Source organism: Anoplophora glabripennis, unplaced genomic scaffold (genome assembly GCF_000390285.2).
Source record: "Anoplophora glabripennis isolate ALB-LARVAE unplaced genomic scaffold, Agla_2.0 scaffold55, whole genome shotgun sequence".
Classification (NCBI taxonomy): domain Eukaryota; kingdom Metazoa; phylum Arthropoda; class Insecta; order Coleoptera; family Cerambycidae; genus Anoplophora; species Anoplophora glabripennis.
Genome location: NW_019416774.1, coordinates 49807 through 68246, shown reverse-complemented (window position 1 = coordinate 68246; position 18440 = coordinate 49807). Strand labels below are relative to the sequence as shown.

General features: G+C 31.7%; 1 protein-coding gene across 2 annotated transcripts; it reads left to right on the top strand.

The window, feature by feature from the left end:
- The first annotated feature begins 699 nt into the window (after positions 1-699).
- Positions 700-17729, top strand: LOC108906059. 2 transcript variants are annotated; one of them, XM_018709202.1, is made up of 6 exons: positions 700-883; positions 11281-11646; positions 13589-13700; positions 13990-14189; positions 15910-16008; positions 17444-17729. In XM_018709202.1, the coding sequence occupies exons 1-6, from the start codon at positions 838-840 to the stop codon at positions 17521-17523; spliced, it is 903 nt and encodes a 300-aa protein (XP_018564718.1). In that variant the 5' UTR covers positions 700-837; the 3' UTR covers positions 17524-17729. The 2 variants fall into 2 exon arrangements, with proteins under 2 accessions (XP_018564718.1, XP_018564719.1); XM_018709203.1 differs by lacking the exon at positions 15910-16008.
- The last annotated feature ends 711 nt before the right edge of the window (positions 17730-18440 follow it).

Sequence of the window (18440 nt, the reverse complement as noted above, 5' to 3'; positions counted from 1 at the left end):
AAACTGTATAGCTCTTAGGAAATATTTTGGAGTGATATCTAGAAACGAAAATTTTTTCTTTTCTTGTAAGGCTCGAATTTTTAGTGGTTTAAGTTAATTTTACAATTAGATACCTAGTAAGAATATGTGTATAGAATAAATGGGTAAATAAAACTCAGAAGCCCATAGTGGAGTCTCTTTAATCCAAAAAATAAATACTGTTTGGAATTCACTTTTGAGGGGGAAAAATCTAAATTGAAGCTACTATATCTGTAAAAGAACTGCAAAATCCATGACCAATTAACTTGATTCTCCGTAAAATGGTAATGCCGATGTTACCAAGAGGTAATTTTGGATAATTGGTTATTTCTAACAGACACTTTATATATTTATAATTTAAGACAGCATTACCGACTGTCATTTTATTTTTTCTCTGTTAACTTTAATTGACCTAGATCCATCTTTCCAACATTTAATTACACTTCATGTCAGTTGCAGTCAGTCCCCTTTTGCAAATATTTATTAAATCTGCCCTTATTTACTACATATCGCACGTAGACAGGTAGATGTATCTACTTACCAAACTTATTTCCACATATTAAAGTACAATGATAACGTCCATACACATGCACACTGACCATACGATCCTCCTATATGCATGGTTAACTTCATCGTGCCTGTAAAATTTTAAAATAGATCCACAAGCAGTTCGCTGTTGAACTTCACGCAGGCTAGGTTAGTAGCGCGGTAGTTTTTAAATAGATTGGAAACGGCGGGACACCCAATTCACGGGTTGAAAAATACTTTTTGAACTGTATGAGTTAGTGTATTGGTGTACTTAATTAGTGAAATTGCAAAATGGATAAAAGAGTCTATCTAATTTTCGTCCTGAACTTTTTCTGCGGTAAGTTTCTAACGTATTTGTTTCAACAAAGCGCGGTAAATAACCCAACGGCAGCTTGAATACTGTAAAGTTTGTTGTTGTAAAATATAGACGTGTTCTTCTTAACCAATGTATTGTGACTTGAAATTAAAAAATGAGTGTAGCTGTTCGGATAATGGGTCTGTGTTGCTAGACCGAGTAAAGAAAGTTTATTTTTTCAACCAGTGGTTTAAATACTACTATTTTTAAAGCTCCGTTTACTCTCTACATAAGATACCTACGTACATAAATTGAAAGAATACATTTATAGTATTATCAAATATGTATAATGCTACCATATATTTTACGTCTGTCTATGAATAATAGAGGTAGACAGTGAAATAATGCTTGACTTGGATTGGTTCATTTCCTATTTGCCTCCAAATTATTTTGAAACCGACGAAATTAAATATTTCTTAAGATGTGTTGATAATATCGTATTTATAGATCTCGACTTGGTCCACATCCAAAAAAATATGAAATAATAGTAGATATATTTATAGCTGCCATCGATTTCAAAGTATTTACCTGCCACAACTAAAATGACACATGAAGCAAATGAGAAAAAAGCCTTTTGGCAAAGCACCGTCAATAAATAACTGCATAAATCGATTTCACAGACCGCACTAAGAATTCGATTTATTCGCGGACTATTCTTAATCAATGGGAAATGTATCTGGAACGTATACAGTACTTAAATTTAGCGTAATAAATTATAATAGTTAACGTCATTTTACAAACGCTTTGAAGAAAAACAGCAGTAAAACAGTCATTAGTAAAATAGTTACAATAATTTGAAATTTTTGTTTTTATTATACATGTTTAAAAGTGATCTGTTACTTTCTATTTTTTCTTCCTGAAATTTCAAAAAATTTTACATAATTAGGCAGTTATAGGTAGTTTTGGTACGATATTTGTACTATTAATGAATACAGTCTGGATAATAAAGTTGTAGAATACAACTTTTTGTTCAGATTTATTTTGAGCAATGTTGTAGTGTTTATAGTCACACGTTGGTTCATCTCTAAAAATATGGACTAGTGGTTTTTCTATTTACTACAGAATTGATATAGATCAATGAGAAAATTTTTAAATTTAGTATCGGAAACCTCGGTAATTTTGTGACCGACGTATTGTACAGCAAATTTCTTGAGTAATGACGTTAGATTGTTTATTTTTTGTTTTGGTTCAAATGACGTATTGATCAGAAAAGTAAGATTAAAGTCGGACAGAGCTAATACTAGTAAAACAGAATAACTTCTTCGTTTTATCAAATACAGTCAACATACTTCAATTTGAGCGTTGTATCTTGTTCGAACTCATTTTTCACCGTCACTAAATTCGTCTTCACTGTCCATGAGGTACAAAAAATTGGTTTTCTCGGCAATCGTCTTTCTCATTTTTATTTTCTTTATGGGTTTCATCATTGGAATCGTTAAGTGATTCAACTTACTGACGAGAAAGACGATTATGAAGTTAACAATGAGGGTTTTGTACCTAATGGACATTTAGCTAAAAGACGAAATTGATGATTGAACACAAATTGAAAAAAGATCCTTTGAAGTGTGAAGAGTAACACGTATTTTCTTCGATAATATTCTAAAATATACCATCCACATCCAAGAGGAAGATGATCAGGTCCTTTCTAGTAAAATATCTCCACTTAAACTTCATTATAATTGGAGCGGTCATTATAAGGACCACCTATTAGATATTACCAAAACCACGCATAACATAGACTCTGACTATATTATCCTGTTCCATTTTCTGCGACTTTCGTAATGCAGTACTTATATTTTGCTTATTTCGGGATGTTGACTTACGCACAACTATTATTAAAGTTATATATTCCGTTTTATTTTAAACAAGAACTGACTTATTTATTTTTGGCATATATATCTCATTGAAAAAATATACAGCGAACTTTTATGTTATATTACATAAACCATTAATGTACATATTAAGAAGTAGCTACAAATAATAGAAGCAACTTCAGATGCACCAGATGAAAATGTGGTTTTAGGTAAAAAAAAATTATTTTTATTTATCTTGCTGTCACTTTTCTAGGATACCTAGAAAGGAAAAATCCATAAACAAAAGTTTTTTCATGGACAAATATGTGCTGATTTAAAATATTACAAATTTTGCTTCTTTAATAGAGAAAGTATTTTGCTAAACATTTTTTATTTACTTCAATTCTATTATTTAACCTTAGAACGATTTTTGGATTAATTTTTTATTTAAAATATAGAGAACAATAAGAAATCTTTAAATATTCTTAAGTAATATTTTATCTTAACTGGTATTAGTTGGTAATCCCCATTTTTTCTTCGTTGCATTCTAAACAAGAAGTACACAAAAAGAAGTAAACAAAAGCCCTCAAATTTTGGACAATGTTTACTAGATTTTAAAGTATTTAAAAAAAATTAAAATATTTTTTGAAGTTTAACACCCTGTATCTGTTTAAAGAAGCGTCCAAAATTCACCAAAGAATACGAGATTTAATTTTTGATCACCATTTGAGAATCACCCTGTATACTACTACTGGAACATCCACAAGATTCAACCAATCCAAGACAATAATTAGAGGGCAAAATATGATTTAGCATAATTAATTAGTGTAGTTTTCCTTCCACGTTCTTTTCCGGAAGTACTTTTATCTTCAAACATGGAAAGAAAAATCCATACACGTATCTATGTATCAACGTCTTGAAACAGTAAGGTATGCAGGAGAAGGCACTCCATAACAGATGCACCAGAAGAGAATTGGACTGTGGCGGATATGCGTTGCGACTTCCGTTGGCACGTGCCGGCGTGTAACGCGCGCCTCCTTGGGGTGTGCCTAAGTACGACCGGAAGACGGGAAGTCTGTATCTTACGAACACGTTCGAATAGGATCGCATACCCTGAATCCCACTATCGGCAACAGATGGTTCATAAATCAGTGAAGCATGACCGCGAGGGGTCACTGCATTGTAGAGGGTTTGTTTCAGTTAGCCGTTTGAATTTACCTTACCCCTAAATTTTTAAAAATGTACCGATTGTTCACATTCAAAGACTACTCAAGATGTGCCTCAAAAGTTTGAAACGCATTTTATAAGGCGTCGAAATGCAATGGGTCTAGTTTTTTGGGTGAACAACCTTCTAAGTACAAGTTGAATGGGTATAATAAAGTGAGACTGCTTACTGAAAAGTCTTGCACATACAAAAAAAGTTAAAATTCTAAAGCTTTAAAGATGTTATGAGGTACGTAACTCTGTTGATATTGGACCAAAAGTCATGTAGCAACTTCTTAGTTTCAAAATACTACCTAGTGATAAAAGTTATGGTCTCTTGTAAAAAAAAATAATAGATTAAAAGATATTTTGATTCATATTTTAGCAATTCCTATTAACTATACTACATTTACATTCTTATTTCATAAGTAATTGTTGGATACGTTTGCCAATTTCTCTTCAAGGAAGGAATTTTATTATTACGCAATTTAATTAGGCAGGTATAGTTATTTCAAAATTTTTCTGCTCTAATATTTTTACAAATAATTTCCTACATCATCCATGTAATAAAACATGATAACTGCAACATAAGTGTTATTAATTATGATATAAACTAATGTTCATTATAGACAACGCTCTCTTGTACGGTATGTTCAAAGCAGATGGAAATGTACTCGTAAATGTAGCTACTTACTGCTTGAGTTATGAGGAAACTAGAAAATTGTGGGCCTTTCTAATTGAGTTATCTCAAATTCGGCAGATTTTTTCGAGAAAGTTACAAAAATACAAAAACAACCATTTTTCCCTGGTTGTAAGATACATCAATTTTACCCGCATACTGTTAAAAATCTAAACGCTTTTAGTCACTGCAACTTTTCAACAGTTTCAGTATTGTGAAACTTTTATTTCAACGTTTCGGCATCTAACTATCGTCAGTACCTACCTAAGTACCTACCTTTGACTGCAATAAAATCGTATTTAAGTAAAAAATAACGAGTCTGCTGTCTCTGTTCTTAGATAACGTGTTTTCTGACTTTAAAAATAACCTGATAAAAGTTGTACTATTTAAAAGATGCGGAATGTGTGGTGCCCTTTATTAATGACATAAAAAATATGAATGAATTTTAATTTGTCGCCCCAAATAAACCCGATTCCCTAATTTCGTGCTGTTATATCGATTTATTTAAACATTATTGGAAAAAATAAAACAAATGAATAAAATTTTCACATCCTTTATCTTGAATATAATTAGGTCCCATAAAATCTTGTTCTTTCGACATGACTGATCTGGTTTTGGTGTGTACTATTAACTAAGGGACACCCACATCATAATTCCATACGTTTCTAGCTGTCAATGTGCAACTATTATTGTTTTCGTTGTTGGTTGTACCCTTTTCGGAAGATATTTTTTAACTCGTTATCCCCACTATAACAAGTTTAATAATGTCGTGTCGTACATACTTAGGCCAAAGCAATGACCAAGTTACAAAGAAATACTTGTCAAATATCACAGCCAAAGCAGGGACGATCTAGTAATGCCTGCATTGCGTTTGGTCATTACTAGATATCGGTTGCATAAGACCGACCGATTTTCTTTCATTAATGAAAAGATTTGCTTGTTTTACTCTTAATTGATATAGTAATCAATAAGTGTGTACCGTTTGTTAATTAAAATACCAACTTTTACTGGTATAAGAACACATTTGTAATTTCACTAGCTTCTGTGGTGGTGCCATGTTAAGCAGTCTATACGTTCCAGTAAATCAGACTTAATAGTAGTGTATAAATGTCCGTAGTCAATGAAATTACCACCAATACTTATGCGGGTGAATGCTTGTTATTATCCTATTAAATTACACTAGTCTGTTATTTTATTACTTGTAATATAAAACCATCTAAATCTTGTTTGTACTTATTAGAGCCTGTTCATTGTTATTAATTCTAATACTTCTATACCGAAATACAGTTGTAACTAAATACACTTTGGCGTTTCATAACTACGACTCTTTGTTCTGCACCTGTTTATAAGGTAATTCAATATTGTCGCACCTAGCTGTCAGTTAATTTAATATCCTTCTTTTGTTTTTAAAATATTAAGTTTTTATGTAAAGCGATCTCTAAATGAAGGAGTTCCTTAGTTTTTTTTTTAAGAAAAACGTTTTCAGTGACATTCATAAATACGTTAAATTCAAATTTAATGAAACTTACTTCACCGAAAATCTTTAAAATTTGAGAAATGTTGTCGTAAAGACCCTAGAGACGTATATGAGAAACTTTTAAATAATTTTCAGATAATTAGTTCACTATGTTTCTCTTTTGCTAAAAATACAGTCCTGGTCTATGTCCAAGTAATGCAACTTGCCAAAATATTGCATTATTATGTTTTCCCTGCTCTGTATTGCAAAGTATCTGTAGGAATATCTTTACAATGACATATCACATATTCGAGGTCACACCCAATATTCAAAAATGTTTAACATTTATCAATAAGGTCAATTTATGTGAAGGAAAAGGGTTTTCCAATTTAATTTATTTTGAAATGCAATCAATTCTACGCGCTGATTTGTCTGATTTGTATATCTCATGATAAATTGTCACAGTTGTAAATGTCTGCAATTGACGTTTCAAGCCATATTGTCACCATGACATTATAAATTTCTTACACCTATTAGAAAGTCCTCTACGTTTTCGTCTGTTGTTGTGCACATAGGTTTGTCTTCAATCTCTTTTATCTTTTCGCCGTACAATGAACAAATATACTCCACGGAAAGAATTTTTGTTATATTTTGGACCAATATTTTGAGTTTCAGTCAAACTAATTGTATGATTAGACTGTGAGTGCCACATGTGAAATTATTCGCAGTCTAGCCATCAAGCTTTAACCAGTACCTTAAAAATCAACCCCATGTTTACAAAATTTATCTTACTATTAGTTCACACCTGCAAATACCTTACTGTTTAGCTCTTTCGGAAGAAGTCCAAATCCATTTACGTGATTATTTATGTAAGCAGATAGCTACGAAATATATGACAACAAGGGACGTCATGAAACTAATTGATTTTGCACATTAATTAGTTTCAAATAATAACAATAAACACACATCCATAAAAATTAAACAAAAATGGCAGTTACAAGTGCACGAATTTCCTTTACATTGTAACAGTTCCCTTTAGGGGAAGTTGGGTAAAATCACATATGAGTGTATGATCACAGACCGTAGATACCGGAAACTGAATGATTTTGACCGGAAATGAAGTGGCATATGCTGCCTGCGTGTCCAATATTAGAAGGCTACAGTCCGTCTGAAATTATTTATGTACTTATAATTCAATTATGAAGATTATTTTAGAAATAATGGTCCGTAAGTAGTTTAAAAGGTACAATGACCGCGAACAAGACAAATAAAATAAAATAAAACAATTCTTAGCATTTTTGTATTTTGAAACACAATTTGTATTACCATGTGTTAATCAAAAACTGAAAAACTACAGGGTGTCCCAAGAAACACTGGTCATACAGCAACCGCAGACTCTGAGGTAACTTACCCGAGTCTAAAAATGCTTCGTTTAAAAGTTACGCGTTGATATTAAATTTATCCGAATCTAATTTCATACATGTTGTAAGCGCATCGCAAAACAATAAAAATAATTTTCAAACATTTAATTTCTTTCTTCGGTGGCGTACATGAGGACCTGCGACTCTCTTTTTTGAAAATATATTCCACACTTGTGGATCATTTAAGAAAAGTGACGGAATTTCTTAATTATCTCTATATTTCTCACCAATAATGCCTTTTGTCAATTATTAATTGTTCTCAACATTGCTAGATTTCAAGTAGAAAGATCTTCAGTTTGATGTTCCGAAAAAAATTGAAGCTTAAAATACCAAATCGATTACTGATATGGAGAACGAAGGATCTTTACAACGATGTTTATGTGAGCTTTTTTGTTCCTTTAAGGATACAAATCAATGACTTGGAAGGATTATATAAATATTATCTTTTGGGATCTTTCTAGTTTCTGCTTCTGAATGGTCTCATATACTTATGAAGTCGTTATAATTTTTACAAACAGTTTTATATAAAAGTACCTAAAGAAGTAACCCATGTGTGTGTGTCTCTGTAATACCGCTGGTTCTACACCAAATAACCAAAAACGATATAATAAAAAGTAAAATTAAAGTTTTTATAACAAGTGTTCGAAATAATTGTCGTTTACTGTAAAGCAACTCTTATTTTACATAGAAAATTGAAACGTATACCTGTTACATCACGAAGAGCACCAGTTGCGTTTAAACTGTTCCATAATTTACCACCATTTTCATTTTTTGTTTTGTAAACTTCCATTTTAAGGACTCCCCAAAGAAAAAAGTCATATGGATTTAAATCCGGCTGCTTTGGCTACTAAGGAAAAGTGCGTATCCACCTGTACTAATCCAATTTCCTGGACATACATTATTAAAAAGTCTTCATACATTTTGTGAGAACCGTATAGGTACACAATCGTATGTAAACCAAATTTCTTGACAGAAATTTGGTGAGAAACCTTACACCTATCCTAATTTTGAATTCTTGTTGAAAATGCCTTTGATGTATACCTCTAAAATTTTCTTTGGGTAAAACGTAACTTTATTAGTAGTACAAGCAAAAAGGTATCAAGCTATAAAACCCACTTCCAATAGGTCTTGCGCTGGTTGAAGAGGTTGACGCTTAAAAAGATGTGCTTTATTCATGGTGCTTTTTGAAACTGTCATTGCTTGTCTCATCCTTGTTGTGCCTGATATCGATTCTTGTACAACACTTTGTAGGGCAACTTTCTTAACTTTTATCAGTTTCAATGAACTTTTTGATATTCTATTGCCTAGGTTCTTCAAGGTTTCTCTCAATATTAGCTATTTTTTTCCAGGTTGGTACGCAGCTGTTGAGGCAGCTTTCTCTGTTAATTGTTTTTATGTCAGAAATAAGTGATCGCTGTATGGCCACATTTTCCTGGGGTTATATGAGAAGCAAATACACACTGAGATATATCCATTAATATGGTTTTGCACGGATTCCGATAAGCATAATATGTAGTTTTATTTTAGTCATTTTTTTTGTTAGAAATCAAAGTATATCTTACAAGATGTTTCCTGCCAATCTGTATTAATTTTACGATGAAAATCGTTGTACTTTTAATCCTAATAAAAGGTGGCGTTCTTTTTGAACTTACAAACAGATAAAATTGTTGCAGGAGGTACTAGTACATTAACCAAAACGTATTTTTAGCACCCCATTAAGTTCTTTAATTAGCTTGGTATAAACCCACCTCAAATATGAAAATGTAAACATTTGGTTGGTGGTCGGACTGTTAATGAAATCACGGAACGAATAAATCTGTAAAAATTGCAAGTTTATTTATAATCATGGCAATGGTCCAACTGTAACTCGCGGTAACTGGTGGTTAATTTTAGTATCCTTCAGGGAGTCCCGCAATTTCGACAATAACGAATATCGAATTATACTTCAAATCAGCAAACAAAAAATAAGTCTACAGTTGACTGAAATGTTGAGTGGTGTGCTGGCAAAAGTATTCCAAGCATCTGTTTAACCGTCGTGGAATATTTTGGTGTTTTTTATTATACTGGTGCTGCAAACATACTTTTTTTAAATTAAATATAGCTATGCACCTGGTTCCATGGAAAATTCAGATATGTGTAATCTTTATATTATTAGTCACCTATTTTCATCTCCCTAACAAATTTGCTGATTAATTTTTTATAGTTTTTAAAAGATAACAACAGGATACAGCTTATTTGTCACGAAAGGTATCCGATAGATATTTTTTGTAATTAAACCGTATGTTAAACTGAAATTTGATATCTGATATTCCCACAAACGAGACCATATGGCACTTTATTTCAGTTAAATCTAACGATTCCGCTTAGTCTACTGGGGCTAAATAACAATGAGAGGCATTAACTTATTCCTTTTTAGCATCATGATAAACGTAAGCAAACTAAAAAAATTAAAATGTACACAAGGAGAAATAAATAAATACAGCACTTTAAAAGAAAATTCACACTAGGGTCAATAAGACCCAGTTTTTTTAAGCCCCATTTTTTTACGGAAAAATTCTTTCTAGAGTCTTTAACGTGTTAATAACTACTTCTTGCGCTAGTAAACTTCTATTATAGATAACATATAATTACACTTAATTGTTTGTATTTGGCTATTTCCTTACAAGTAAATGTAAATACCACATTTTTAAACAATTTTACAACCCATTTTAATTGTACAGGGTGTCCCTGAAAAGTATGGGCAACGCTTGATCAAGCTTCCTTGCATGAAAATAAGCCTATTTAGCCTAACTTACCTATATACAAAAGTTCACGCCTACTGAGATATAAACCTTCTAAATATAGAACAGATGACCTAGTTTTTTTCAAATAATTTGAAAACTGTTTTGCTTAGAAATTTCAAATTTGGTACACATGTATTTTTATATAAGGGCAATGGAAATATAGAGTTTAGTGAGAATACATACACAGGATGTTCTGTTTCTAGTGTCTGTGCCCACTGGCTATGCCGTAACATTTTTGTGAGGCCAGAATTTATATTTTTAAAAATAAGGACAATTTTAGAAGACTTTTTGCCTCTACAAAACTTTGATATCTTTTTGGATTTCGAGGAAAATTGGCATTTTTATACATTAAATGTAGGCACAAATTCAGATTACTAAAAAATAATTTATAACTGCAGTCACAAAGCAGGGAATAATAATGAAAATGCTTCGCGTTAAAAAAACAAAATTAACTGCACATTTTTATAGTAAATGCTCAAAGTGAACTACTTGCTCTTGAACGCAGGCATTTATTCTTCTAAGGAAATTAAAATGAATTTTATCGAATAATTGTACATTATTTCTCATAACATTAATTTCATTTTGTATTCTTTCCCATAATTCGTTTTCTGTATTTATTGAAAAGCTATAAACTTTGGTCTTCAACGCTCCCTAAAGGAAATAATCACACGGGTTTAGGTCCGAGGATTGAGGTGGCCATTTTAACGGGTCATTATTTCTTTTACCTATCCACCTGTTAGGATAGTGTTCATCTACCTTCTTGCCATACGGATAAAGCAAAATTGAGAGAAGCCCCATTATATAAAAATCATATTAATTCGTAGTGCTATCGGTAACTCTTCAAGCAGATAGGGTAATCTCGTTTGGTGAAATTCCAAATAATTTTATGCGTTCAATATAACAGAACCATTTTAAAAATTACCAATAATAAGGCTAAATGGTCTTATTTTGATCCAAGGAACCTGAGGTCAAGAATTATCGATGCTTTTCAGGGTCACCTTGTGTAATAGACAAAGCTGCCTAAAATATATAAATTTGTTTCAGTATATGCTGCACTTAGTATCACGGAAGTAAGAGGTCCGAATTCCGTGGAATATGGAAGCACGGAAGATGTAATCTTAGACTGCGATTTCGAGGCGACCGATGAAAGGGATCTGGAAATAAAATGGTTTTACAATGGAAACGACCAAGTGATCTATCAGTGGATACCAGATTCTAATAAACCTGGGTACGCTATGGGCCAACTAAAAGACCACATTGATGTTCAATATGTTGCGACCAATGACTCGAATACAAGGTATAGAGCCCTGAGGATATTTGATGTTAACATGAATTTAACAGGAAACTACACTTGCAAAGTGAGCAGTTACCTCAGTGAGGACACCAAGACGAAGCAACTTATTGTTTATAGTAAGTACGTAATCTCTAGAAAATATAAGTATTTAGTTATCAGCTGAATTAGTAGAAATGTAGATACATTAGGTATGCATGTTACTCTTACAAGTTTTTTTTCTTATTTTGGCGCTAGGCAATGTCTATAGTTTTGATCAAATATATTAAAAATTTGGGAGATGAAATTAATATAAACAAAACAAATTAGAATGAAGTCAAATTGAAAAAAAAATGAATTGATTGTTTTCCTAAGATAAATAATTATTATTATTCATATAAATTGTCCTAGTGTATTTCTTTATACAAAACTCATTAAAATAAATTTTGAAATATCTGCACTAACTAGATAAATTCTTTCATCTATACCGATGTACCCTAGCATAATTCGTCATGTGCTTATCAAAAAGGTATGCAACGTTTCATTTGTTTACTTGCAGGACTGTTGTAATAAAAGAGTTAATAACTTTTTTTAAATCAACCATTATCTCTAAGCAGCGTCAGCTGACAATGTTTTATATTGTGCTGACGAGCAAATAAATTGAAATGAAATACCGTTTAGGTACTGTTGAATTCTTATTTGAGCCCAAATTGGCCGATGACACTTTAATGCTGAAGCATCTACAGGATGTTCGGGAGCGAGTGGGCCACGCTTCAAAAGTATGGATGAAATTGAATGAAAATGTACAGATCTAGATACTTGAAAATAAAATTACAATCTACTTTCATTCTTTTCCTATATCATTCTAAATATTATTTTTAAAACTGGTATCCATGTTTGTTTTTTGTGACAAAGCATACATATAGTTGAAAATTCCGTACCGACTCGATAAATTTTTCATCCATTTTAATCAACATATGACAAAGGAAAAACATTGAGTCGCATGAGTTCATCAATGAAAAATACACAAATATTGCCGACGTACTATAATTAAAAGATATTTTATTTTTAACTGACGCTCATACTGGATTAACACGGCACTGATGTGTATAAATAGACCTAAAATATATAACTGAATCCTATTTTCTTATTTATGCAATAAATTGACGTATTTTCTACGAATAGGTAGCTATTGTACGATTTTCGTAACCTTTAATAGCCTCAGTTAGAAGCAAAAGTTAGTAGACAAGAAACATATTAACACCTAATCTTCTTTATTTATCAGTGATTCACTCTGTATGTACGTAGTTTTCACTGCAGCATAAAACTCTTTTGTTACGCAGGTATGTTATATTTTAGCGCGTGCCACCTCGTTACCCTTCGTTAATTTCTGACAAAGAAATTTGAAATTGTATCTTTTGTGGAATTATTATTCCAGTGTGCAATTCGTAAAGTAGCATGCACCGTTTCTGACCACATTTATACAAGATGTATAATTTTTTGTCAACTATCGTACATATTTAAAAAGATATGTGACTCACTATTTAACCTCATTCTTTTTCAATTTTATGACACTCTAAAAAATTTAACCTGTTTCAATCGGGCATTCCTTTTACTGAAAATTCCACGTATCTAATTTGCACACAGTCTCAGCTACACACTCTCCGTACTTGTAATGAATTTTCACAATCTTCAGTCAGTCATATCCAAATTTAGTTTACTTGGAAGCTTTATTAATTCATAATAAAAAAATTTAATTCGATATAACTTATCGTTTTAGTAAAACGTAATCGTAAAAATGATTTACATGAGAAACGCGCATCCGGAAAGCCTCCAACCAAAGTGGATTTGGAAATTTTAAGTATATTTTTGGTGAAGAACATGAACGCATCATAAATTTCAAGGAAATATTTGAAAATTGGATTACACCAATTTTTTTAATGTAATTCTTAAAATTGTACTGTCTAAATTTAAAATAATTGTGTAATGCTTGAACAAACATTTACAGTTTTAGTCTCCAATTTCAACAAATCTTTTCAGTTTACACTTTTTATTTCTCTTTATGTTACCATTTCGTTTCAGTTCCTGCGCAATCTGGGCTAGAGGCAACTCTAATGGAAGACGAAAAAATAGTGAGCTGTTCCACTTCTGGAGTTTTTCCGAAACCTGAAATGAACATTTACTTGTATGAAGGGTACGTAGATAATAGTAATAAGTAATATTAAAGATAATACAGTCTGTACAATATTTGTTGATAGAGAAGAAACACGGCTTCGTAATTGCAAACCACTGTAAGCTGCTACGGTGAACGCCACGCCGCCAATGTCTTCCTACCTCGGGTGTCGAATGCGCTTAATTCCAAGAAAGTGACGCAGGGGTCTTCTTGAAATTCTATCTCAACAAATATCGTATCGACTGTTCTAAGTAGTTAATACTATTTAGACCATTCATAAAATAATATGAGCATTTTCTGTTTGTTTCAGAAACAATAAAACAGATATATCAAACAGTACTGGAGAAAATTTTATAGAGTATAATTTGGATGAGAACGAATATTACAACCTTACTGCAATTTATTTCTTTCCAAATCTAGAAGATTTTCCAAGAAATACAAAATTTGTATGTGAGTTAACCATACCCGGTACCGACTACTTGGAAGAGAAAGCTGTGATATATCAAGGAGGTAATAATCTAATTAATGACATAAAATTAATTAAACAAAGTCTATTTTTTTAAAGTTGTTATAAGTTGACTTTTACCGAACTAAAACATCTCTGGTCCAAGTAAGGATGCTAATTCCATTTTCATAGAGTTTATTAAGTACATCTGGGGCAATGGTGAACGAGAAAATATAAGCATAAAAAATTGTAAACGTTCCACCTTTTTGGATGCAGAATATACATCATTCGACTATATTTTAAATGAAATTTTATGCCGAGTATGACAACGATGTTTCTACAAATTTTATCTCATCAAAAATTCTGTTGGATAGTGTAATTTTAGATACGTAGTTATTTTCAAGAAACATTTTCTGTTCAGTGCACTCAAACAGGTATAATGTGTGTTGTTTTTTTTTTTTGGACAAATGTTAAAATTTCGAATGTAACCACTTATAATTATAGAAAATATTAACACGATAATCATGATTCGACGTTTCCGTTAAAAATTCGTTTTCTTCTTGTCTACTAAAGCATAATTTTTCCTTAGAAAAGGCATTAATTTCGGAAATTTGCTAATATCAATGTTCTTCTTATTAACATTGTTTTAAGCATCGAATGTAGACTCCATACACTTGACTGACTGAAGCGTGTTTGATATTGCAGATAAATTAGCGGCAAAACATCTTCATTTGCTACCATTTAATTTTTTTCGCACCCTTATTCGAAAGATTCATATGCCTTTGGTAAGCTTTCCTGGATTTCATTGGTAATAATTCATCACTGGCGGCAGGAGTTACTACTTTAATATCATACAGAATGTTTTCTTCGTCACTTTCATCTCTATTCGTCTCTAAACAACTTAAAGAGTTGTAAAAATATGAGTAAAAAACGTCAAAAACTTCTGCTGACAGTCAACGAGTTAAAAAGTTATCGGAAACAGACATTTTCTAGAGCGGCATCACAGAAACAATTTTGGTTGCAGTCTGATGTCATTTTGTGTTACACTTACGTCACTTCCTCATGGTGTTTTTAGTTTTTTAGTTTCGCGACAGTATTTACAATTCAGGATAGCACAAAAGATTCTTTGCGACGTCAAATAAACTTTTGCAAATTATTGTCTTTCATTCATGTTAATCGAAAAGAAAATTGACGCTATTGTTTATTTTTCTTTCTCTTTGCGAAAAGTATAACTTCTAGTCACCAAGAATTTACGTTAATAATAGAACTTAACCTTGATATAATAGATTTACAATTTGCAATGTAAAAGAATTGATACATGTAGGATTTTATTTCTGTTGAATTTCACGTAAACCCATTTTCAAGTATTTTATTACTATTGATCTAAAGTGTAAAGTTACTGCATCGTTGCTAAATGAAATGAGTGAATATAAAAGTTTGTAGGTCTTTATGAGTACATTGTTAGTTAATGTAAAAGTGGAAACTAATTTATATTGCAAAAAAATATTCTAAAGTCAATAATGGCAAAACATAAACACAAAATTTAGACAACGTAACATATTTAAAGTGGAACTTCGTTTTTAGTTTTTTATTTTACAAATTAAAAACAACGATTAAGAGATTATTGTAATATTTTCAAATTCAAAACAGTTATTAAATCTTCTAAGTACCCATCTTTCTTTATTATGCATAAAGAGCTTACAAAAGCAGTTAGAAGCGAAGTTCTCAATTTGTTTAATATTTTTAACAAAATTCTAACCCTAATGTGATACTAATTTTATACAGTCGAGATAAAAGAATATGATCTAGATGAAGAAGTGTATTGGAATATGACCAACTTTACCTCAACTGAAGAGTATTTCTACAGTACAAACATTACGGAAGGTATAGGAACAGATTTGTATAATATGTAGTGTTTATTAACAAACTTGGTATGGGAATGTCAGATGTTCATTACTTTCATGTATTGACCGTATGCTGTCGAAATTTTGTGTTATTCTGTTGCATTTAATGTGAGTCGAAGATTTTTACAGTTTTCTTTATTCTTATGTGTTACATACAACAAAGTTTTATATCAAATAATATACAGGGTGGTTATAAATCTTCTTATATGTACAGTGTATCCCACCGGGAATCGCCGCGACCGATATTTGGAAAAGTACATATTTGAAAAATTTGAACATTTGGCAGCTTGTCAAAGTCACTGGGGGCAACACAACTAAAATATTTTCAAGGTCACAGCAGTTCCGTTCATACCGGAAGTCGACGCCATCTTCGTTATTTTAAATGAAACACCCTATATATTTTTATCTTTTTGGATTCTATTTGGAATTTTATGGTCACTTTGTGTAATAAAACTAGTTTCTAAAATTTATAATTTTTGAGATACTGACATTTTTATGAAAAATTTGACAGACGCAAGGATGTGCGGGATCCTTTGTATTTTAATCCAGCAATTAGCTATTAATTTGAGATTCGGTATGTGAGTAGAACACGTATGGAACAACCTTACACAATATCCATAAATTAGAACATATGATACCGAGTGTTTAATTTTCGACTGTACATTTTGATATCTTCAAAGAGTTATAACTTTGTTAACTTAAATGGAACACCCTGTATTTTTTAATGAAATTCGAAATCTCTTTATAACAAAACGACTAGGAAGAAACCAGTACCTAGTTTTGTTTACTTTTGGTGAATCGAACTGTTTTAGATAATTGCGGTGGCGTTGAAATGCCAATCACTTTCAGATGCCCTAAGTCTAAAAAATAAGATATCTGGATCTAATTTTAAAATATCGCAAAAAACATGATATCTGCGGTGAATTTTTAAAGGAGCATATTTCTATTATTACATATCAATTTTAGGAAGATAGTTTAATAAAAGTATTCCTTTATTTCTCGTGTTAAAAAACCGGCTGATAATTTAGGACAACCGTATATTATTAGAGCATAACAAACACATAGTACGAAATTTTTCGCATTTTCTGGCCTAAGAATATGTGAGAATACTGAAACATTAAGTGAAATATTTTTCTCAAAATTGATTATAATAATCTATGTTACTCTGTATCAGAGGTGGCTACGTATTGTGAATTAACCTCGGTGTTAACGACTTGTTTTAAAAATAGCTCTGAAAAAATTCTGAGTATTCCTGTTATTCCCAAGTGTTTGATTTTCTGCATAGCGGTAACCCTGGAGTCATAATATGTAGTTAACAAAACTAACATTACATGCAACATTTTCATTATAGTTTTTTTGGCTTGTCGTTTGACAGTGTATGCATGTAAGTAACACTTTATTTTTTTCCTTTCTAGACAACTCGGCTGCCATCCATTCACCGGGAGTGAGGTTATCAGCAATGCTAGCCTTTCTACTGCTAATACTGTGTAAATGAGTTTGTGATGTAAATTTATAATGGGGAATAGTTTTGTGATAAAGAAACCAACAGTTTATTGTTTAAAGTGTAAAATATGTAATTAAATGTATATAAAACATTGTTAAATTTGTAAAATTATTGTACAAAATTTGCACCAAAGCTAAAATAAGGAGTTGTAAATATACCAACGAAAAATATATTATAAGATAATTTATTTTTTGTAATGGCTAGTCTGAAAAATAAATATTTTATTAATTTCCTGCTTTCCTTTTTAAATGTTAAAAATAATATACAGGGTGTCCGGAAAGGTCATGTCAAAAATGAAGGGGTATACAGGGGAGCTCAAAATAGTTGTAGTACTTCATAAACAAAAAAAAATCCTATCGAGCTTCTTTGTGGAGTTATTCGCCTTCAAAGAAGGAAGTTTGAAAACAATTTCCAATTATAATTTTTAAGTCGTTACTATGACAACAATGAAAGAACCTCGCACAAAATCAATGGAAATGGGTCCCAGTCGATCTTGAAATTGCAGTATGTTATAGTTTTTGACTTTCTGATCCAAAGTTGTCATGAGCCCAAAGAGATCCAATGAATAGTTTCAGAGATAAAGAGGAGGGAAGTATGTGATTTTGGGTGTAGGACTGAGTAAGCTTCACGAAGTTTCAAGTTGATGGATTCAAAAACTGAAGCAGGTAATGAATTTTGACAAGTAGGTACAATGCTGTTGGGATCGCTGAACCTGAATTCGGGGATAACTGAGCTATCTAAGGTCACCTGGAGGTCAGGTAAAGGTTGTTTCAAGGTCAAACTGAAGAAAAGACTTGTATTGAATTTTGACCAATGAGTGTATAGGTTTTTGGGCTCGCAGAATCTGAATCTGGAGATAGCGTAACCTTAAGGGTCACCTTCAAGTCAATTCAAGGTCATTTCAAAAT